This window comes from Leptonychotes weddellii, chromosome 4 (assembly GCF_054177405.1).
Source record: "Leptonychotes weddellii isolate Sample4059 chromosome 4, ASM5417740v2, whole genome shotgun sequence".
In the NCBI taxonomy this organism is placed as follows: Eukaryota; Metazoa; Chordata; class Mammalia; order Carnivora; family Phocidae; genus Leptonychotes; species Leptonychotes weddellii.
The window spans coordinates 138,629,084-138,651,722 of NC_138372.1; the positions used below are offsets into that span (position 1 = coordinate 138,629,084).

A 22,639-nucleotide genomic window follows, 5' to 3' on the forward strand; every position below is an offset into this window, starting at 1 on the left:
ACTATTTTAAAGAAAGAATGTAATAGAAGTTGCTAAGAAACGCCACTGAAGCTTTTCCTTGTAAATATCTTACTTAAAACTTAGTGAAGTCAAACAAGGTGGGCAGAATATGCATAGCCACAAAACAAAGGCAGTGATGAATTACAGCAGAAAGAGGGAATGCATTTTGTAATCCACAGGATCAGACTTGTGGTTCTAAGCAATTACCAGGAAATAGTTGAGTGTTCTTCCTATTATTATTAACTTTAAAATTTAAACAGAGTTACAGCAGTTTCACTAGTAAAGTTAATAGCTGACAAAAGCAAATTAGAAGAACCCTAAAATTAGTCTTCCTTAACTGGGTAGGATTTACCTCATCCATCTGAACTAACCCATTTCCCCATTCTCAGAGCCAAAAGAATGTGGAGATTGGCCTATTTTAATCCTTTTCTAGTTCAGACAGAAGTCATATTGTACAGGCTTTGATTTTAGGAACCAGCACAAAGTAAACTCCTAAAATCAACTATTCACTTACAAAGGAAAGGAGGGAGAACGTTCTGGGAATTAACCCAGCGGCAAGTCATTCCACTCTTCCTGCTAATGAAAATCCATTCATAAAATTGGCCAAAACATTAATAACTTCCAAAAAGTCCTTCAAAAATTGAGTTTTAACTTCCAATTACTGAACTTTGAATTTTGAAAGAATCTGGTATAATTTATGTAAGATAGAGCTTTACCAGTTTGCATATGATCCATCATATTTTGTATTCAATGACAGCCTTACTGATTTCATTATGGCATACACTTCAGAACCTAATCTTTCAGAAGGGCTCACTGAAAATCCAACGCATTAGGAATTTATCAGTCATCGACAGGGTATTCCTGGCTGGCAGCTATGGCCAGGTCATATGGCAAGTTGAAATATTCCAACCTCAAACACAGGAAACAATCAGAGGGGTAAATGACACATGATGGTAATATACTAAGGCAGCAGGTAAGTCATTCTTCATCTAGATCAACAGCTGCCAATAAAACTATGAATGAGTCTGTTCTAGTTTAGCTAATGAACCTGCCACTGAACTGAGAGGGAGGTAAGAATTGCGCCTGCAATTCTAGTTGACGAATTCATTAGATTTTCATAAGGCAAATAATGTGGAAAGTTAGAACAGAATTTCTAAAACCATTTATCCTGTGATGTTGTAAAATCAAAGTACTACTTTATTAAATGAGTTATTTTACACAATATGAACATCAATATAATTACAATTGTAAAAAAATTTTTTATAACAAGGATGGACTGATTTTCAGATTTCCAAATCAGAGTCAACTGTACATTTACACAGAATTGTCTTTGCATGAAGCCCAAAAGGGAACAGCATAAAAATGAGTGTTTCTGTAGCCCCTTTATTTTTGCTGATCAACAGTTTGTTAGAAAAGCAGCTGCAGGTTTGTTACCTAAGTTCTGAGACAGTAGAAGAGTCAAAGGTGTCATGAATTCACCTATAAGACATAAATGAAATTTGCAGTGAATGTAAGCATTGCACAAATACAACTTACATGCATTTCAAATGTCTAAGAAAAATGCACCACGTGCATAAGCTATCAAGTTAGCCTGACAGATCTGTCAATGATTTTATAAACAAATCTTTGATGAATTTACTTTAAAAAGAAATAATTGTCTCACACCATCACCACCTTAGAGAAAACAAAAAACAGAAAACCAGCCACACAGATTATTTTCAAGCAACTCTCAAGTTTACACAGTGTGTGCCTCCATTCACCATGTGTCCTAATGCACTCAGAAGCTCTGTCAGACACTGGAAATAAAATACCTGCACCAAGGCACTCAGGAACACTGTTCTGCATCACTTCTGGAAGCAAGACCCTCAAATGCCTTTGTAATAGTTATTTTCTTTAAGCTGGTAAGTCTCTTCCATTCTTGGACCAGAGTTGGCCAGCATCACCTCATCCCCCCATGTTGGGCTACAGTAGTAAAAACTTGGGTGTTTCAAAGGCATTGAGATGATCTGGTGTGGGGAAATGGGCTCTTAACAATTGTAAAGGGAAACATTAACTTAAAAAGGGGAAGCAATAAAATCTCAGCTGGAAAGTACACATTAATTTCACAGTCACAGAAGATAATTTTGCTCTTGTGTACAACCTTGACATTAACAAAGGAAAAGACAAAAGGTCAATTACCTGTAAACAACTTTATGCCTGAACATCAGCCAATTCTGGAGGAAGTGGAGTCTTAGGATGCTTGCTTTCAAAGTGCTGCTTGAAGGTCTTAGGGTCTGGCATTTGTGTCTAATTTAAAAAAATGTGGAAAAAAGAGACTTTATTCATGAAATAAAAATGTGTTAACTTTTCAAATCCCGAACCGGCTCAGGAGAGACAATTATCTCAAAACACTTGCAAGTTCCTGCAACTAGTGGCTGGCATATGAAAAAGGACCTTGCAACAAAGAGATTCCTAATATATCACCATATTTCACATACAAAGAAAAGGGTGGGTCACAGAATGAAGTATTCTGCTTGTTTGATTAACACCAAACAGGTAACATTTACTTAACATGTTATGCTAAGCAGGTTACCTGAATTCTCATAGAACCTTCCTACAGTAATCCTAAATTAGTTCCTACTATCCTTCCTCATTTCACAGGATAAGGAAACTAAAACCTAGAGGGTAATTTGCCCAAGACCTGTTTTAACCTAGTACTAGTATTTCAGTTCTCAAATGCTACATTATACCAACTTCCCTAGGCAAGGACCTTCAATTATTTATTCTTTTGCCCATTCGATTAAACAAAACATGAAATAAAAGTTTTTGCTGTTTTGTTCAACCGCTCTAGTACTTTTAGGTCAAAGTATTTCTTCATCAGTAATTTAATGAAATTTACTTTTACCCTGCTTCTTTCCAAACAGAATCTAAAGTTGATTTCATTATTTTGAGTGTATCAAAGCTCAGTATGAACCAGATATTTAATGTAATAGATTTCCTCTCTTAATGACGAACTTTTATGTAGTCAGGAACTTCTATTTCATCAGTAATGCCTTCACATGATGAACTTGTCTTACTGAGATCCCTTCCTACAACCCTACCCAGGTGTAGAGCTTTGGGAAAAAATACATTATTTATACATATGGTATATATATGCATATGTATTTGACCAACCTCGCTATGTATTTTTTCCTTTGGGACTTCTACTCACTAACTTCAAGGGTGCTGAGATTAAACAAAAAAGCAAGAAAGAGACTCTGGCTTGGAATTTAAGAAAAACTTTTTTTTTTTTTTATTTTATTTATTGAGAGAGCAAGCGAGCAAGAGAGAGCACGAGCGGGGTGTGGGGGGCAGAGGGAGAGGCAGACCCCTCGCTGAGCAGGGAGCCCAAAACAGTGCTAAATTCCAAGACCCCGAGATCATGACTGAGCAGAAGGCAGACGCTTAACCGACTGAGCCACTCAGGTGCCCCAAGAAAAACTTCCTTGAAAGGCAGTGTGGTATGAAAGGCAGAGGTGGGCTCTGGAACTTGACTGCCGGGGTTCAGATCCCAGCTCTTCTCTGTACTAGCTGGGGCACCTTGCACAAGTTATTTAGTCCCCATGACTCAGTTTACTCTCCTGTAAAATGGGAATAACAAAAGTCCTTTCTCAGGGTGGTTGTGTGGATTAATGGGCTCATACATGTAAAACACCTGATAAGCACTCAATAGCAGTTGTTAACGGCTATTCTTCAAATCTAACAAAACACATTAGTTCTAGGAAAAGCCCTCAATGTAAATATACTCCATATAGTTTTACAGACATCCCACTACAAATTTAGTGAAGAAAAAAGTCAACTCATAACCAGAGATATGTTCACTTGTATCCTGCATAGCTGTAAACCAAGAATGTAGATCTGATTTCCTTACAAAGTTCAAAGTGCAGTATCTGCCGTGAAGAAGACATCTTTTTTCTAAATGAGGAAAGGGACTTTGCTTTGTTCACTCCCTTTCCCTGACACCTAGAGAACTATGCCTGGCCACAGAAGCCATTCACAAAATTTTTGTTGAAGAGACAAGTGAAGATGGACACCTAAAAGAACCAGCTCGCCAATCTACTATTTTGCCATAGTTGCAAAATTGTAACCTATATAAACCAATGTCTACGGAAAGAACTGTCCACAGGAAAACTATGTCTTTCAATCCCCCTTACCCTACAAACAGTGCAGGTATATATTAAGGCAGCTTTGGCAGCAGCCTTTTGGTCATGTCCTTGTTTCTTCTTTTGTCCAGCTTGCTTTTTGGCATTTTTCTGCTGAGACTGAATCTTCTGCTGTCCACGAGCCATATCTAAGAACAGAAGTTGAGGCATTAGAGTGATTAATACAAAGTAACCTAAGTACGGTAACGCTCTCAGAGTTGAAGACTTAAGTTTTATAGAGGTGTCTATCAAAATGTGTGGGTTTTTAAGTTCTTGCATACAATGCTACTAGAGAATAAGTTAGTACAACCACTGTGGGAAACTGGTAGTTGTCTACTCTACAACCTACAATTCCACTCTCAGTATACATCTAACAGAAATACAAATGTACATATACATCCAAAGACAGTACAAGAAAGTTCAGAGCACCTGTTACCAAAACTGAAACAATCCAAATGCCAGTTACTAGTAAAATGGATACATAACTTGTGGTATATTTAGACAACAGAATACTATGCTGCATTCAAAAAGAAACTATTGTTACAAGTAACAAGATGGTTGTATCCAGTGTTAAGGGAAAGAAGCCAGATACAAAAAATATAGGTTGTATAAAGTTTAAAACAGGCAAAGCTAATCTAGGAGGTAGTGACTGGGGAAAAAAGGGCATGAGGGAGGATTTATGGGGTGGTGATATGTTCTATATCTTGATCTGGGTAATGCTTATACAGATGTGTTCACTTTTAAAAATTCATCGAGCTGTACCCCTGAGATTTGTGCACTCTGCTATATATAATCTTCAAAAATATACCAGAAAAGCTTAGTGCCTTTCCCCAAGCATTTGCTTGATCACTTTGCAAAGGTACTTTCCCTTTCCAGTATTCACTGTTGTGAATTAAGATTTTTACAACTTTAAGAGAAATAAGGGCTGTCATCTAAAGCTTCTGGAGATCCTAAGAGCAATGGGAACTGTTCTCTTCAATACTCAGGTTCCATAAAACTACTGTGCTATCCTAAATCTTCCTTAAAAAATGGTCTTTGCAGGATTGCTGAAGAAATTAACAAATAAAATTAAATTAGTTTTCAGTTGAGAGAACAAACCTTGTAAAAAAGGTAAAGATGCCTTTACAAAAATGAAAGGTACCACTTTTTTTTTTTTTTTTAAAGATTTTATTTGACAGAGAGAAACATAGCGAGAGGGAACACAAGCAGGGGGAGTAGGAGAGGGAGAAGCAGGCTTCCCGCTGAGCAGGGAGCCCGATGCGGGGCTCGATCCCAGGACCCTGGGACCATGACCTGAGCCAAAGGCAGACGCTTAACGACTGAGCCACCCAGGCGCCCCTGAAAGGTACCACTTTTTACTGATAGTCTGAAATGAAGCTAAATGGGTTAAAAATAATTAAGTTACTGAAAAAGTTAGTTTTACTTCTGCATTAAAATTAAAGTCTTCTCAAACCAAAAAACAGACTCTTAACTATAGAGGACTGATGATTCCCAGGGGGTAGGTGGGTGAAATAGGGGGTGGAGATTGTACACTTATCATGATGAGCACTGAGTATGTATAGAACTGTTGAATCGCTATATTGTACACCTGAAACTAATATAACATTGCATGTTAAACTACACTGGAATTAAAATAAAATTTAAAAAATTAAAGTCTTCTATCAGACAACACGAGTTAAACCTGCTCATGAAGAGTCTATGGGCCCCAACTGCTTTTTAAAAATATTGAAACTGAGTGCTAAGTAGAATTCCTATATATACCTTTGACCAGAACTGCAATTAGTTTTAAACTTTTTTTTTTTTAAGATTTTATTTATTTGACAGAGAGAGTGAAAGAGCACAAGCATGGGGAGCAGCAGAGGGAGAGAAAGAAGCAGGCCCCCTTCGGAGCAGGGAGCCTGATGCGGGACTCGATCCCAGGACCCTGGGATCATGACCCGAGCCGAAGGCAGATGCTTAACCATCTGAGCCACCCTGGCGCCCTAAGTTTTAAACTTTTAAATCATTGCAGGATATGAACATAATATGGATGTAGATCACCTTTACCAGAAAACAGGGCTGGCTTTTTTCTGACTGGAACCCTAATCAGTTAATGGATATAAAGTCAAAGCCTATTATAGAAACATATGAGCCTCTCCCAAAAAGAAAAAGGGTCCTGACAAAATAAATACACTGCTTGGACAAATTCCCCACTAGTATTTAACACAGAATAAAACACAGAAGAGGATCAATGCTTTTTTAAGAAGCTAGTTGAATATTTTAACAAACTACAAAAATTCTTAGTATGCTAGCCTAGTATATTCGCAAATAACAGTAAATGTTACCAGATGTATTAGTCCTTGAAAACTAAACTTCCATTTTAGTTTTTATAAAGCCAAATCTTTATTAATGCCAAGCCAAATGGTATGATTCTTTTTAAATGTATATTTAAGTACAAATGTTACGGCAAGCATACGGAACCTATTCCCACAGAAACAGATTTGGATACTTAAGTATGATCTGGATGATAACAGGTATTCAATCTTTACGTACCCCAATATTTTATAACATCTTTTATCAGTACCTTATGTTAGAATAGTTTAGTCCTCTCATGCTTCTGAGCTCTTCTACACAATGTCTGCTACGCATGCTAACACTGATTTTGTGGGTAACCTCAATTATTTTATGCCAATTCCAGAAGTATCTTTGATAATTACAAGATATTAACTATTTCGATACCATTTTCATGCAGTGATCTGTACAATGTAATGAGATGCACAACATTATTTTTAACTTTTCCATTTAGGGCTTCTCCTAAAATATAACATTACACAATACATTTAACCCATTTTCCATTGTCATCTAACAGTAACAAAACCATAAAAGCTTTAATAAGTAAAGACTGTGGTCGCTTCTTATTTTTAAAACAAAACTTAACACCCGGTAAAGGAAATCGAATCAACAGTCTAAACGCATGGGGTAGGCCCCCAACTTCTAACAACTCCCTGCATTGATTTCCTTTCTGAAAGCAGAAATGCAAACGAACAAGCCACCTGCTTTTGGACAGCTCAACTTTGGAACTGCTCTCAAGCCAATCGAATTTTCTACAAAATCTTAAGCACAACTTCTTAATTACACACGACAAACTGAGGGCCAACAAGTCATTTACAAATACCTTAAACGCAGGTTTTTAATTTAACTCTTATTTAGTGTGGTTTTCCGAGAGGGATGCAAAGAGGGAAGTAGAACGAATAAAGAGTTCTTCTAAAATGAAGAGCTCTTACAGGAGGCAACAAGTAAGCATTGCCCCCCAAAGATCCTCTTAAAACCAAAAACAACTGAGTAAGAAAAGATTTGGGATCCAGGAAGTAGGATCATTCTCCATAACCATATGAAACGAGGAGGCCAGGCAGTGATCAACATCCTGACCCTAGCTTTTAACTACATCCTTTCAGGGAGGGAAGAGGAAAGCACCAGGAGTAAGATCTATTTCACCCAACACACGACCGACCCCAGCTGCAGCCCGGCCCACCTGCCTTCCCCGCCGGCCTCTCCCGCGTCGGGCAGCCCCTTCCTCGGTCCGGCCACACAGCCCCCACCGACCCGCCACTCCTCACAGACCCCGGACCGAGACGCGGCTCCCAGAGGCTTTGGCTGCCCCAACCCCGGCCCCTTCGGCCACGGGGAACCCGGGCCTCGAGAAACCGGCCAGCTGCCGTCGCCAAGGGGTAAGGTTACCGTTCCGCGCGGCGGCCGCGGGCGGCCTGCAACCCGGCCACCTGCAGGGCCTGGCAGGCGCCCGAGCTCTCCCTCCTGCCCGCGGCCCGCGCCGGGACAGGACGGGCCCGGCCGCCGCCTGGGAGGCGGGGAGGCCGGCGGCCCCTCGCGACCCGCGGCGACCCCGCCGCCAGGCCCCCACCCCGACTCCCGGACGTCCTGCGGCGTCAGCGCCGCCCCCACAGCCGCTCACCCGGGCTGGGACAGTCTTGCGTCGGAGAGACCGCGCAGCGCGAGAGGGCCGGGGGAGGTGGCCGGAGGGAGAGGAAGGGGGAGAGCGCCCAGCACCGCTTCGGCCTCCTCCACCCGCCAAGGAGAGGAAAGAGGAGAGCACAACAGCCCGCGCCTCGCACCCGCCGCCGCCGCCGCGCGCGCCCGCCGCCGCCTCAGCCTCGGGGGAGGCCACTATGCTCGTGCCCGCGCACGCCGCGCAGCTCTCCCAGTCGCCCCAGCGCCCGCCTGCTCCTCGCCGCCCACGCGCCTTCCTGCTGCGGCCGCCTCCCGCGCTCCTCCCCTGCTCGCACGCCTGCGCCCTTTCCGGTCGCGCCGGCCAATGGCAGTGCGCCCCTATTACATAAGCGCCAGGGGGCGGGGCCTGACGGCGACGGCGGCCCCTTACAGACGGGAACCGCAGGGGACGTCGCCCTCTGTCCCCGGCGCACCTCCCTTCCCGCGTGCTCTATCTAGGCGGCTTCTGCCGGCCCTGGGAGCCGCGTGATCCCGGTGCTGCTGGGTGACCGCCCGCGGCGTGTTTCGCAAGTCGCTTGCTGGCTCACTCACTCGGGCGGCGGTCCGGCCTCGGCCCCCGCGTTCCTTCTCCCTCGCCTCCCGCCTCGCCGGCGCTCTGCTATGCCCGGAGAGGTGCGCCAGCGCCGCGGCGGCGTGGGGCACCGGGGAGCCCGCCACCCGGACTCACCACCACCGCCGCCCCCGCCCTTGCCCCCAGTGCGGCCAGCGGGCCCAGTGGACCCTAATACGGACGCGCAGCCTTTGTTCTCTCACCGGCCAACCCCCAATCTCGTTCCCACGGAAACTCCGGTTATTTTTACCAATCTGGGGTTTTTAGTGAGTTCAAGATTCCAGCCTGTCTCAGTGTTGCTGGCTAGAGTACCCCGACCGCTTTAGCTGAATACTGACAATATACAGAGTTGCTAACATTTGGGAAATGGTTAAGTTGATTTTTTTTTTTTTCCTGGTCTCTCTTGATTTACAGGCCATGACCGCCAACTTCCAATTGCGATTGGGGCGCCTGGGTGGCTCAGTGGTTGGACGTCTGCCTTCGGCTCAGGTCAAAAAAAAAAAACCCAAAACCCAAAACGATTGCGATTGTAATCTGATTATCTGGAAATGGCATTTTAGACATTGGCTTTATTCTATTTCTCTCCTGCCCCCTCCCCCACCACACACATTGGTTTCTAATTAGATTTATTAGTAACAAGGAAAAGGGAAGCTTTTGCATTTGATGTTCTCACCTTGCGGGAAGCGTCCACGCTCCCACTTGCCTGTCAGTGCCCAGGAGAAGCTAGTTTAATATAATACATCCCAAGTTAGCGGGACATAGATATTACAGCATTGTTTAGAATAACTGGGAAGGAGTTAGTGGCTTGTCGCATTTGGGTGGCATACAGTGATCTGGTTGTTAAGTCTTTCCTTATCCTTATTTCAGCCTCGTTTACCTTTCACACCTCTCCCATACTGCAGTTTTAAATTATATGTTTAAATTTTATTGATCTCTCCAGTATTGAGTTGCAAGCTCATTTTCATCACTGTATTTCCAGTGTCTAGCAGTGTGCTAAACATTGTAGGCACTGATTAAATGGATATTGACCAAATGAACTGGAGGTATCTAAAGAAATCAAAACTTTTGACATATCATGAAACTCTAGCTTAGCCAATAGTCACCATAACCATAATAACTGTATTAACCTGGCTAATAGGGGTATGAGGTACTCCGAGAGTCTAGACACAGGAAATCCAACGAGCTCTGTTTGTCTAGCCATGAATCAGCGTGGGCAGTGGAAAGGGACAGAGAAATTTGGTGGGCTGAGGTAAGTCTTAACTGGAGAGGTGATTTTTGCTTTCAAGTGATATTACTATGCCTCTTGTTCCCGAGGCCTAGGTAAAAATATCCATTTAAGCCAGTGTTTCTTAAAATTCTGCATTATACCACCTTTGAGAATTTGACAAAGCTAAGGACTTTGCCCCTGGAAAGTTCATATATATAAAAACTTACCTCCGGGGCACCTGGGTGGCTCAGTCGTTAAGCGTCTGCCTTCGGCTCAGGTCATGATCTCAGGGTCCTGGGATCGAGCCCCACATCGGGCTCCCTGCTCAGCAGGAAGCCTGCTTCTCCCTCTCCCACTCCCCCTGCTTGTGTTCCCTCTCTCACCGTCAAATAAATAAATAAAAGTCTTTATTAAAAAAAAGCAAAAAACTTACCTCCGTTGGCAGAGTTTCTCAACCTTGGCCCTACTGACGCTTTGCGCTAGATTGTTGTTATGGGGGCCCGTCCTAGGGATTATAGGATGTTTGGCAACATCTCTGTCCTGTACCCTTTTGATGTCAGTAACTCTCTATCTCCAGTTGTGACAAACAAAAAATGTCTCCATACCTTTCCAGATGTCCTCTGGGGGTCAAAATCTGCCCTGTTTGAAAACTGCTGCCTAGAGGATATGGTATGATGATAACTTTATATGTTGGTTAGGGCATTTGAAATACGAAGGGAAAAAAGAAACGGATAAGATTCAGCATCTGAGATGAAAGGCGGATGAATTAGCATTACTACCAGCTGGTGTCCTACTTATTCTATAGAAATGTGACAGCAAATGGGATATGAACGCCTTAGAAGGATTTTTATACACATTGCTGGTTTTAATTGTGAATGCTGCAGTATTTCTACTGATTGGTTCTCTTCTACCTTTTTTTTTTTAAGATTTTATTTATTTATTTGACAGAAAGAGACAGTGAGAGAGGGAACACAAGCAGGGGGAGGGGGAGAGGGAGAAGCAGGCTTCCCGCTGAGCAGGGAGCCCGATGTGGGGCTCGATCCCAGGACCCTGGCATCATGACCTGAGCCGGAGGCAGACGCTTAATGACTGAGCCACCCAGGTGCCCCGGTTCTCTTCTACCTTTAGACAATTACTTTAGGTGAATATGCAATAGGCATGTGCCTGTTTTCAAACCAAAATCAACATCAGATTAAAATGCTTCTCTGAAGACCTGAAAGATTTATTTTTTTGTATTCATGTTTGATTTTCAGGGGTGAAAGCTGAATCAATATATTATTTTTCAAATGACCAGATTATTCTGAATAATTTTCCCCAATTTATCTGTGGCATGTAGATTAATATCTAAATATAGTACAGTGCTTAGCTTAAAGGTTCATTAGAGTGTAAAAGAGGCAAGGTCCTGGCCCTATAGGTCCTTCCATCTCGTGACACATAATAACAGCAATAATGATAACAATAAACTCAAAACAAAAATGTTTCCTTTTCTAGCTCTTATTCCTATAATCAACTTCTTGTTGCAATTTTTCAGGGCTGCAACCTGGAATATCTTGTTTTCTCTACACTGTTTCCCCAAAGAAATCTCATTGACTCTTGTGGCTTTAAATAATGAACTTCAGATGACCCTACATCTATCTACTAGTTCAACCCTCTCTTCTGATTTTTAAATTGATATATCCAAGTGCCTATTTTCCATTTCCACTTTAATATTTTATAGACATTTCACATTTAATACCATATGGTATTGAATCAAAGAAGCTATTGATTGTAAGTCACATTTATCTCCACCAAGATAAAAAAAAAAATTACTGCCACTTGAACTATGGCATAATACTAAGATACCCTTGATTGTACAATACATCTCAATTTCAGAGATGTTAAAATCAGTTTTTAAAATATTGCAATTTAGGGCGCCTGGGTGGCTCAGTTGGTTGGGCGACGGCCTTCGGCTCAGGTCATGATCCTGGAGTCTCGGGATCGAGTCCCGCATCAGGCTCCCTGCTTGGCGGGGAGTCTGCTTCTCCCTCTCCGGCTCCCCCCTCTTGTGCTCTCTCTCTCTCTCTCTCTCTCACTCTCTCTCTCAAATAAATAAATAAAATCTTTAAAAAATAAATAAATAAATAAAATATTGCAATTTATTAGAATGGCATCAAAAAGAATAAAATAGGAATAAATTTACAAAAAAAGTGCAAAACTTATATTCTGAATGCTACAAAACATTGTTGAAAAAATTTAAAGAAAACCTAAATAAATTGAAAGACATTCCATGTTCATGGATCAAAAAATTTAATATTATGAAACTGGCAATATATCCCAATTTTATCTGTAGATTCAGTGCTTCCCCTATCAAAATCTCAGCTGTCATTTTTGCATAAATCAACAAGCTTATTCTGAAAACCACTGGGAAATTCCAAGGAACCCAAATGTGGTAAAATAAGAAAATATTTGGTCTTTGACCCCATTCCTGGCACAAAGCTCCTAAAACCCTTGGAATTTCCAGTGATAGGAGTGTCTTTTGTCATTCATAAGGAGCTCCTTTTGAGCATACCTGAATTTATGCTAATAAGGTGACTTAGGGTGGGGCCCCTAGATGGTGTCAGGATAGGAGTCCTCACCAGATAGACAGATGATTAGAGAATTAAAACTTTTCAGCCTTAATTACCAACCTCTGGGGAGGCAAGGAGGAGGGGGCTGGAGATTAAGCTCTATAAAAACTATTGAGCAAAATTTGATGAGCTTCCACATGCTGGGAAGGTGGTATACCCCAGTTCCATGGGGATAGAAGCTCCTGCCTTTGGGACCCTTCTGAACTTTGGCATATGTTCCTCCTCATCAGGCTGCACATCTGCATCCTTTATAATATCTTTTACAATAACAGTTTAAACATAAGTACATGTTTCTCTGAGTTTTGTGAACTAGCGAATTAATCAAACCTAAGGAAGTGATCATGGGAACCTCTGACTTATAGCAGGTTAATCAGAAGCACAGGTAATGACCTGAACTTGCTACTGACATCTGAAGAGGAATAGGGGGGCAGTCTTATAGGACTGAGCTCTTAACCTGTGGGACCTGATGCTATCCCCAGGTAGACAGTAAATTGTAGAACACCTAGCTGGTGTTGCAAAATTGTTTGATGTTTGGAAAACCTACATATCTGGTGTCAGAAGGGAAGTAGTGTTGTAGTGAAGTTTTGAGAGTAGAGGAGACCCAGGGAGGAGGAGTCTGTTTTTTTCCTTACGTCAGAATAGCCAAAACAATGTTAAAAAGAGGAACAAAGTTGGAGGACTTAACTTCCCAATTTCAAAACTTGCTATAAAGCTATAGTAATTAAGACTGTGGTACTGGCATAAGAACAGCCATGTAGATCAATGGGATAGAACTGAGAACCCAGAAGTAAATATTCACATTGATTTTAACACAGATGCCAAGAAAAGTCAACAGGGAAGGAGTAGTCCTTTCAACAAATGGTGCTGCAACAATGGATATCCACATGCAAAAGAATGAAATTGGATCCCTACCTCATGCCTTTTACAAAAATTAATCAAAATGGATTACAGACCTAAATGTAGATGCTAAAAGTATAAGATCCTTAGAAGAAAATACAGGAATAAATCTGCATGACCTGGAGTTAAGCAAAGCCTTCTTAGATGTGATACCAAAAGCATTCATAACAAAAGAAGTGACCCAGGGGTGCCTGGGTGGCTCAGTCGGTTAATGTCCAACTCTTGTTTCAACCCAGGTCATGATCTCAGGGCTGTGGGATCAAGCTCTGCTTCGGACTGGGCTCCGTGCTGGGTGTGGAGCCTGCTTAGGATTCTCTTTCCCTCTCCTCCTGCCCCTCTCCCCATCTCTGAAGAGGAAAAAAAAAAAAAGAACCCATTTAGACTAGATATTTCTTTAAAGAAGACATAAAAATGGCCAATGCATACAAGGAAAGATGCTACCATTATTAGCCCTCAGGGAAATGCAAATAAAAATACTGAGACAGTACTTCACACCTACTAAGTTGGCTAAAATAAAAAAGACAGGTATTAAGTGTTGGAGTGGATGTAGAGAAAATGGACGCCCCCATACTTGCTGGTGGCAATGTGAAATGGTGTAGCCTCTTTGGGAAACATCCTAGCAGTTCCTCAAAAGTTTAAATACAGAGTTACCATATGACCCAGGAATTCCTATCCTAAGTCTATATCCATGAGAAATGAAAACATACATCCACACAAAAACTTGTAAATGAATGCTCCAAACAGCATTTGGCTATTCATAATAGCCAAAAAGAAGAAACAACCCAAATTTTCATCAACTGATGAGTTGATAAATAAAAGTGGTATATCCATAAAATAGAATATTATTCAGACATAAAAAGGCGTGAAGCACTGAGACATGCTACAACATGGACAAATCTTGAAAACATTATGCTAAGTGAAAGAAACTAGACACAAATGACCACAAATTGTATGATGATTTGATTTGTTTGAAATGTCCAAAATTGGCAAGTCTATAAAGATGAAGTAGATTAGTGGTTGCCTAGGGCTGGGAGAATTGGAGGGAAATGGGGAGTGCCTGGTAATGGGCATGGGCTTTCTTTTGGGATGATGAAAATGTTTTAAAATTGACTGTGGTGATGATTGCACAACTCCAAATATACCGAAAACCACTGAATTGTGCACTTTAAATGAGTGATTTGTATCTTATGTGAATTATATCTCAATAAAGCTGTTACATTTTTTAAAAAAGTGATTTTGAATAACAAAAACTGGAATGTCCAATATTCTATCCACTGCCATGCCCAAATCTCCTTCCATTTCCAATCTATTGCCAAGTCATGTTGACTCTATTCCAGAATATATATTGATTCTGTCCACTTTTCACCATCTGCGCCACCACTGGTCTAGTCCAAGTCATCATCTTTCACATGGTTTGTCTGGAGCAATTAACCTACCAGGAAACGGAGAACTTCTCCAGCTCCCCTTTAGTACAATTACTTCTAGGCAATCATAATGATCTTTTAAAAAGACAGATCTGGGGGCGCCTGGGTGGCTCAGTCGGTTAAGTGTCTGCCTTCGGCTCAGGTCGTGATCCCAGGGTCCTGGGATCGAGCCCCGCATCGGGCTCCCTGCTCAGTGGAGAACCTGCTTTTCCCTCTTCCACTCCCCCTGCTTGTGTTCCCTCTCTTGCTGTCTCTCTCTCTGTCAAAAATAAATAAATAAAATCCTTAAAAAAAAAAAAAAAAAAAAAGGCAGATCTGCTCAGGATACTTTCATGCTTAAAACCCTTCCCTGGCCATTCATGGCACACAGAATGAGATCCAGTCTTCTTGTCACGATACACCGAGCCTTGTCTGGGCTCCTGAAATTCTTTTCTCTTGCTGTGCTCCAGCTCAGTGGTCTTTCAGTTCCTCAAGCTGACAAGCTCTTCCCTACCATGGGGCCATGCTCTATGCCCTTCCCTCTCTTGTATGGGCCTGCTCTCCCTTCCAGTATGGCTACTTTCTATTCCCTTCTTCAAATTCCAGCTGATATATCACATTCTCAGAGAAGCCTTCCTACCTTGAGCTCCTATCTAAATGAAGATTCCTCTGGGGGTGCCTGGCTGGCTCAGTCAGTAGAGCATGTGACTCTTGATCTCAGGGTTGTAAGTTCAAGCTCCACGTTGGGTGTAGAGATTACTTAAAAATAAAGAATCTTTAAAAAAAATAAGAATAAATAAATGAGGATTCCTCTGTGTGGAGAAAAAATAATCTTTGTACACTGTTGGTGGGAATGTAAAGTGGTGCAGCCACTGTGGAAAACAGTATGGTGGTTCCTCAAAAACTTAAAAATGGAACAACCTATGATCCAGTATTAGGTATTGTATATACCCTCTATGGGGTATTTACCCAAAGGTATATAAATAAAAGGGTATACCCTCTATTGGGTATTTACCCAAAGAAAACAAAAACACTAATTCAAAAAGGAATATGCATCACTATGTTTATTACAACATTATTTACAATAGCTAAGATATGGAAGGGACCTAAGTATCCATTGATAGACAAATGGATAAGGAAGATGTGGTACACACACACACACACACACACACATGCAGGAGTATTACACAGCCATGAAAACATGAGATCATGGCTTTTGAGACAACATGGATAGACCTAGAGGATATTATGCTAAGTGAAATACTTCAGGCTGAGAAAGACAAATACCACATAATTTCCCTCGTATGTGGAATCTAAAACAAAAACAATTGAATAAACAAACAAGAAGCAAAATCATACCTGCAAATACAAAATAAACTGATGGTTGCCAGAGGGGAGGGGGAATGGCGAGATGTGCAAAATGGGTGAAGGGGAGAGGGAGATACAGGCTTCCAGTTATGGAATGAATAAGTTATGGGAATAAAAGGCACACCATAGGGAATATAGTCAATAATACTGTAATAGCAAGATATGGTGACAGATGGTGGCTACCATGTGAATATAGCATAATGTATAAACTTGAATGTAGTATAATGTATAAACTTTTGAATCACTATGTTGTACATCTGAAACTGATGTAACATTGTGTGTCAACTATACTAAAAAAATAAAAAAAAAAAGAAACACAAATGCAAAAGGCAATTCTAAGAAAGGGGAAAAATTTATACCATCTACTAGGTTCATAAAAGTAAAAACATTTAAGAGCAAAGAATAGGAAAGCTATAATAGGGGTGGGTGTAGAACAGTATTTAAATGGGTAGCATCAAGATTATTTGTTCCTTTAAGAGTGGCTAATGAATGCAGAAAAACCTTTAGGTACTTACTTTTGAAAAATAGCTTTGTTGAGGTATAACTGACATACAATAAACTGAATGTATTTAAAGTGTTAATAAATAAACAAATAAATAAGAATTCCCCTGCTTTAGTGCTCCTGTAGCACCCTGTACTTTTCATTCTTAGTGCTTATCATGCTATGTAGTTTATTGTAAATATAGAGATCATATACATAAACACATGTATATACATATACAATTATATGTAGATGTGTATATATATATATATGTTTGTGGAATGTATATGTATATATGTACATTTCTCGTTTCCATTTGATTTTTTTAAAGATTTTATTTATTTATTTGACAGAGAGAGCGAGCATGCACAAGTAGGCAGAATGGCAGGTAGAGGGAGAGGGAGAAGCAGGCTCCCCACTGAGCAGAGAGCCAGGAACCTGGGATCATGACCTGAACTGAAGGCAGATGCTTAACCAAACCACCCAGGTGCCCCCCGCTTTTTTCTTTTATTTATTTATTTGAGAGAGAGGGCATGCACAGAGGGAAAGGGAGAAGCAGACTCCCCACTGAGCAGGGAGCCCAACTTGGGGCTTGATCCCAGGACCCTGGGATCATGACCTGAGCCAAAGGCAGATGCTTAACCGACTGAGCCACCCAGGCGCCCTTTCCATTTGACTTCTAAAACAATGATATGTAACGCTTACATAATGCCTACTATCTACCAGGTACTGTTACATGTAGTTTACACATTTTCATTCATTTAATCCTCTCAGTGATTCTTAGGTAACTGAGTACAAAATTGTTAAGTAAGTTACCCATGATTACACGGCTAGTAAATGGAAAAGATTTGACCCCTGGCAGTCTGGTTCCGGAGACCGGGCTGACTGTCCTACAACATAGTGGTGGGTGCTATAGCTCTTTTTGTCAGCCCAGTGTAGCCGGCATTGAGCATAGTGCTTGGCATGGTATGGGCATCCCCTAAACACTTGTTGAATGACTATATGCCTGAATGATTCCTCCATACTAGGTTAGGAGTCCTCCTAAGTATCACAGAGCATGCTGTAATAGCATTTACATAGTGATAATAACATAAATATGGATCTAACCACAATTATAACTACAAATATAACTTAATTGGGAGGATGGGGAGAATGATAAGTCTATGCATGGTGGGGCCAAAGGGGGTGGGAGGAGCACTGAAAAAAGAGAGCTAAGTTCTCACTTGCCACAGTGGGAAATCCCTAGGTAATGCCTAAAACTGGGAAAAACTTTCAAGAAATCATAGTATGTTACTTAGAGGTATAGAGATAAACACTGAAAGAACTGACTAAAGGAATTGTATATAGCTGTGGCTGAAAAGAGAGAATTTGGCAGGCAGGAAACTGCTGTTTTTCATAACTAGTCTTGTAGGACTAGTAGTACGTCTTAACTGTGAGCATGCATTCCTGTGATAAAACAAAAACACAATGAACAGAATGGTTTGGACTTCTAGTAATTTTCGAACCATGTTTGTTTCCAGGCAGTATGTATGTCTTCATAGTGCTCGGTGCTTCTGAAAGATGGATGAACAATTCCAGGTATTATAATAAGGTATCATTAGCATCTCCCTGCATTAGTCTCTACTTTTTTATTCCAGGTAAGGACATGCCTCGGGTTCCACCATTCCATTTTTCTAGTTCTCTGCATACCATCCTTTGTCTTTAGACCCTCAGGCAGCTGAATGAGTTAGGGAGAAGAGTGTACCCAGATTGAATGTGCATATCCTTGTTGCCTTTACATCATTACTCTTAAGCAGGTGGAAACACCAAAAGAAAATAAAAATCAAGAACGGAGTGTTTCACTCTTTCCCAGACAGGAATTCATACAGGTGTCTATTGGGTGAGGGCCTTTGCCTTGATTTTAACCGTAAAGCTCTCTTGGTCTAGTTGATGGTTTTGATTTTGTCAGAAGTCTGCTGACTGCACGGTGATGGCAGGCTGATCCCCTACAGAGAAATCTGTCCTGAAAATGACTCCTGTAGTCTTCCCTGACTTCTGCCGATCTGCAGAGACGTTTTTCTCATGTCTCCCCTTTGAACCATTACCTCGGAGGAGAGAAGACAAGAAAAAAGCATTGAGTTGCACTCTGAAATTTAACCACTTTTTGGCTGAGTTTGGTTATTAATGCTTTTAATTACATGTGTAATTATATTCTATGTTTGATTTTAATAGTAGTTAAGCCATTAGGACTCAGAGGAATTTTTAATGACTGATTCCCTAGATATAAAATGAAAGAGTTAGTTTGAGTGACTTTCCAGACCCCTTCTAGTCCTTGAACTTCTATGACTTGATGACTCAACATGAACTTCATGGTCTTTTAAAAGAACTCTATTTATGAAAGGCAGAATAAAAATCACCCAAAACTCCATCCAAGTGCAAATTTGAAACAAAGGGTGCTTACTATTTACACAGAAAATGAAAATGTAATTTCTGTGTACTATAGGAAAGCACTAAGTGTTTGAGGGATGAGTGGAAAATAGCACAAAAGAAGAAATACTGGTTTGAAACTTCTGTCACTGGGTTCATCATGGTTTTTATTTCCTGTATCTTAGGATGTTTTAATATTTGGGGGGGCCTTTCAGCCGCAGGGAGAAGGCTAGCTAATTCCTGTAGATAATAACAGCTTGCCTGGAACTATATCTTCCATATGCAAACACAGTCTCATATTTGTCCCTCTGTCCCCCCAACACTCTGCTTATCTGACTCTCAGACAGCACACCAATATCTCCCAGGACCTAAGCCATCCCAGGGCCAGGTACCAGGCAATCAGAGACCACCCAGTAGCCCCAAACCTGCCCGAATTACTCAAACAGGCTAATCCTAAAATGTTTCCTCTGCCCAGCCTTACCTTTCCCACCCAAACCCCAATAAGACGCTGGCCTAGACTTTCCGCTTGCTTCTGCTTCTGCCTCCTGACCACAGCCTGGTGCTCCCCCCCCCCCGCCCCCCGCCAACCCCCGCACGTGACCCTGCATGGTGTGGTAAGTCATAATTTTTTTCCCAATGGCACTGAGCTCTCCGTATCATCATTCTGTTACTTCCATAAATTAAAATCCCATGGGTCCAAATGAGACAGCAACCTACATGCAGTTTTTGTTGACCGTGGAAACTGAGAGAACTCCCTGTCCTCCATGTTCCTTGTAGCTAGGGTTGGTTCACTTGCTTAGGACACCTTGCAAATGATAACCCAGACTTCTAACTCAGTCCCCATGTGGGCTATGTAGCTTTCAGTATTTCATGATCACACATCCAACCCCTAGACTGGGCCACATGCTCAAAATAAGTGTTTTATCTTAAAGTATAAGGTGACAGGCATAGGGGATAGAGGTGGAGAATGACAGATACTCATTGCGACTTTACTTGATATTTTGGAACCATTAGTCATCGGACATGCCTGACTGAAGCCGGGTCCCTAGTGTTGTCTTCCTGTATCAAACTGCATTCATTATTGCTTCAAGCCTCCTATCGATAACAACAGCTACAATTTGGGCATCTGCTCTGTGTCTCTAATCCTCACATCAGACCTTTCACCAAAACTCTGATTATCCACAATTTTTTGATGAAGAAACTGACTCCAAGAGGTTAGTTTTCTCACTGACACACAGGTAGAAGGCAGAGAGCAAGTAAGTAAAAGAGCCAGGATTGCAAATTGAAATCTGATTCTAAACCCTGCCTTCTTCCCTCTCCCCCCCACCTCCCCCCCCACTGCTTCAGTGACAAATTCCGGCATGTGAACCTCGGATACCCTGCACCAGACTTACAGTGCTTAATGTGGGCAGGGGGCTTTTCCCGTGGTCATGACTATGCCCTGCGGCTCTTGGGGGTTGCGCAGGGAAATCTCTTATCATCTCTGGCTCCTGTTTCTTACTCCGAAAAACAAGGGATTTGGAGTAGATGTCTTCTTTGATAACAATTTGGATTCTTAAAATATGATTATAACTTTGCTACCTATGATGTATGAGAAATTTATATGTTATATCCTTCTTATTCCCTTTTTTTAAAAGATTTTATTTATTTGAGAGAGAGAGAGCACAAGCAGGGGGAGCGGCAGGCAGAGGGAGAGGGAGAAGCAGACTCACTGCTGAGCAGGGAGCCTGATGTGGGGCTCGATCCCAGGACCCTGGGATCATGACCTGAGCCAAAGTCAGACACTTAACCGACTGAGCCACCCAGGTGCCCACATCCTACTTATTTCCAAAGCAGATTTGAAGTACCCAAATACCCAAATAGTTTTATTTAGCTGACATTTTAACTTTTTTTCTTTCTTATAATTACAGAAAGTCAACAAGGAACATGAATTGGTTAACCTTAAAGAGAGCTATTTTAGTGGCCCAGAATTTAAAGTACAAATAAAAGAAGGATGTCTTTAATAAACAAATGATGTGTCATTTGGGACAAATGCAATATGATGTGTGGGTTCATCCAACATAGTCATCAGGAGACTTCAGCATACTTAGCATAGTTAACATTTCCAAGGTGTATGTGTGTGTACGTGTCAACCTTAGTATTTAATTTCACTCCTGATTGGTCTCAGCACGGCTTGTGTTTTCAGTTGTCTTTCTGTCAGTGGGGATGAGCAGATACACACAGATCCTTCTTGTGCCTGATCTAAATTTTGACCTATGGCTTACATTACACAGGTCAGACGTTTAGCTCACTCGAATCTGTGACCAGGATAGTGTATTATTATCTGGCCCACCAGGGGATTGGACCTGAAGCCTTGTCCCGTTAGCCTTAAAGTCTAGTCAACTAGCCTTAAAGTCTGAGTCGCCACTCGGTTCAAGAGATGTGACTTTTTTACATCAGCTGGGCCACTCAGGCTACCTGATTGTGTCTCAGTTTCTACATTTTTTCCCCAGGGATAATAATATCTCTGTGACACTTAATGAAAGCCAATATATGTGATAGTTTATATTCACTGCAAGTAGTTAACTGGCTTATAAGATAATCCAATTAACCAGAGAGAAAGACAGTATACAATGTTAAAAACAGTTGTATTGATTAAAACCTAATTTTAACTAAGTTGAAAATTGGCTTTTTTTTTTTTTTAAAGAATTTTTCAGTTTGGAAGAAATCCAATATGGGGGAAAGAAAGAGAAAGAAATTGAGAGAAATAGGAAGAGAATTTTTCCTGTTTTTGAGCCAAAAATTTTTGAGGAAACATATATATTCTCTCTATATATATTCTAATCCCTGTTTTTCTTACTATTCAATAAAAGGCACTATTCCATAAAATTTGCTATCACATGGTGATCCTGAGTTCTTTGTCAGACAAACTCTCTTTTGCTGTTATATTATTATTGTAATTGGAGTGTATTTTTCAGCTGGTACAGCACTGTTGTTGTTTTCCATAATATAAATGCTTAGCCTGAATTGTGATCAGAAGGTGGCAGAGTTAAAAATTCAGGTTGTAACTGCGTATTGAAATGGGAATGAAAGTAGCAATTCCAAAATATTGGAAATGTGGCTGAATAAGCATTTAAAGCAGGGTGTGATCCTTAAGTACCACCAATACATCTGGTTGCTGCCTCGTTAGGAAAGGGATGAGTCGACTCGCTAGACAAGTCCAACCGAGACTAACAAGCAGCTCTGAAACTGTGTTCTAGTTCTCACCTTCTGTTCCCATAGGATGATGTTTGTCAGCTTAAAAAAAAAAAAGCCAAGCAATGTATTTTTCAACAAAACCAAATGAGCCATAGGATTTTCTTTTTTTTTTTTTAAGGTTTTTTTTTTTTATTCTTATGTTAATCCCCATACATTACATCATTAGTTTTAGATGAAGTGTTCCATGATTCATTGTTTGTGCATAACACCCAGTGCTCCATGCAGAATGTGCCCTCCTCAATACCCATTACCAGGCTAACCCATCCTCCCACCCCCCTCCCCTCTAGAACCCTCAGTTTGTTTTTCAGAGTCCATCGTC

At 41.2% G+C, this 22,639-nt stretch overlaps 1 protein-coding gene and 1 long non-coding RNA gene across 7 annotated transcripts in view; one reads left to right on the forward strand and one right to left on the reverse strand.

Annotated features, from left to right (window-relative positions):
- Positions 1 to 1,174: 1,174 nt before the first annotated feature.
- ZNF706 (zinc finger protein 706) lies at positions 1,175 to 8,382 on the reverse strand. Of its 4 annotated transcripts, none has more exons than XM_081816316.1 (4): positions 8,110 to 8,382; positions 4,173 to 4,309; positions 2,179 to 2,286; positions 1,175 to 1,479 (listed from the first exon to the last, which is right to left on the reverse strand). In XM_081816316.1, the coding sequence occupies exons 2-3, from the start codon at positions 4,305 to 4,307 to the stop codon at positions 2,191 to 2,193; spliced, it is 231 nt and encodes a 76-aa protein (XP_081672442.1). In that variant the 5' UTR covers positions 4,308 to 4,309; positions 8,110 to 8,382; the 3' UTR covers positions 1,175 to 1,479; positions 2,179 to 2,190. The 4 variants fall into 4 exon arrangements, with proteins under 4 accessions (XP_081672442.1, XP_030897788.1, XP_030897790.1 ...); XM_031041928.2 differs by lacking the exon at positions 8,110 to 8,382 and adding an exon at positions 7,672 to 7,804; XM_031041930.2 differs by lacking the exon at positions 8,110 to 8,382 and adding an exon at positions 7,676 to 7,760.
- The window catches only part of LOC145720950 (uncharacterized), a 23,731-nt gene continuing 8,842 nt past the window's right edge, over positions 7,751 to 22,639 (forward strand). Inside the window, exons 1-4 of one of the 3 annotated variants that reach the window (XR_014144318.1) lie at positions 7,751 to 7,867; positions 9,130 to 9,204; positions 9,854 to 9,964; positions 18,198 to 18,268. This is a non-coding gene — a long non-coding RNA (uncharacterized LOC145720950). Of the gene's footprint in view, positions 7,868 to 9,129; positions 9,965 to 18,197; positions 18,269 to 22,639 lie in introns of all 3 variants that reach the window. The other 2 variants (XR_014144316.1, XR_014144317.1) reach the window with 2 other exon arrangements.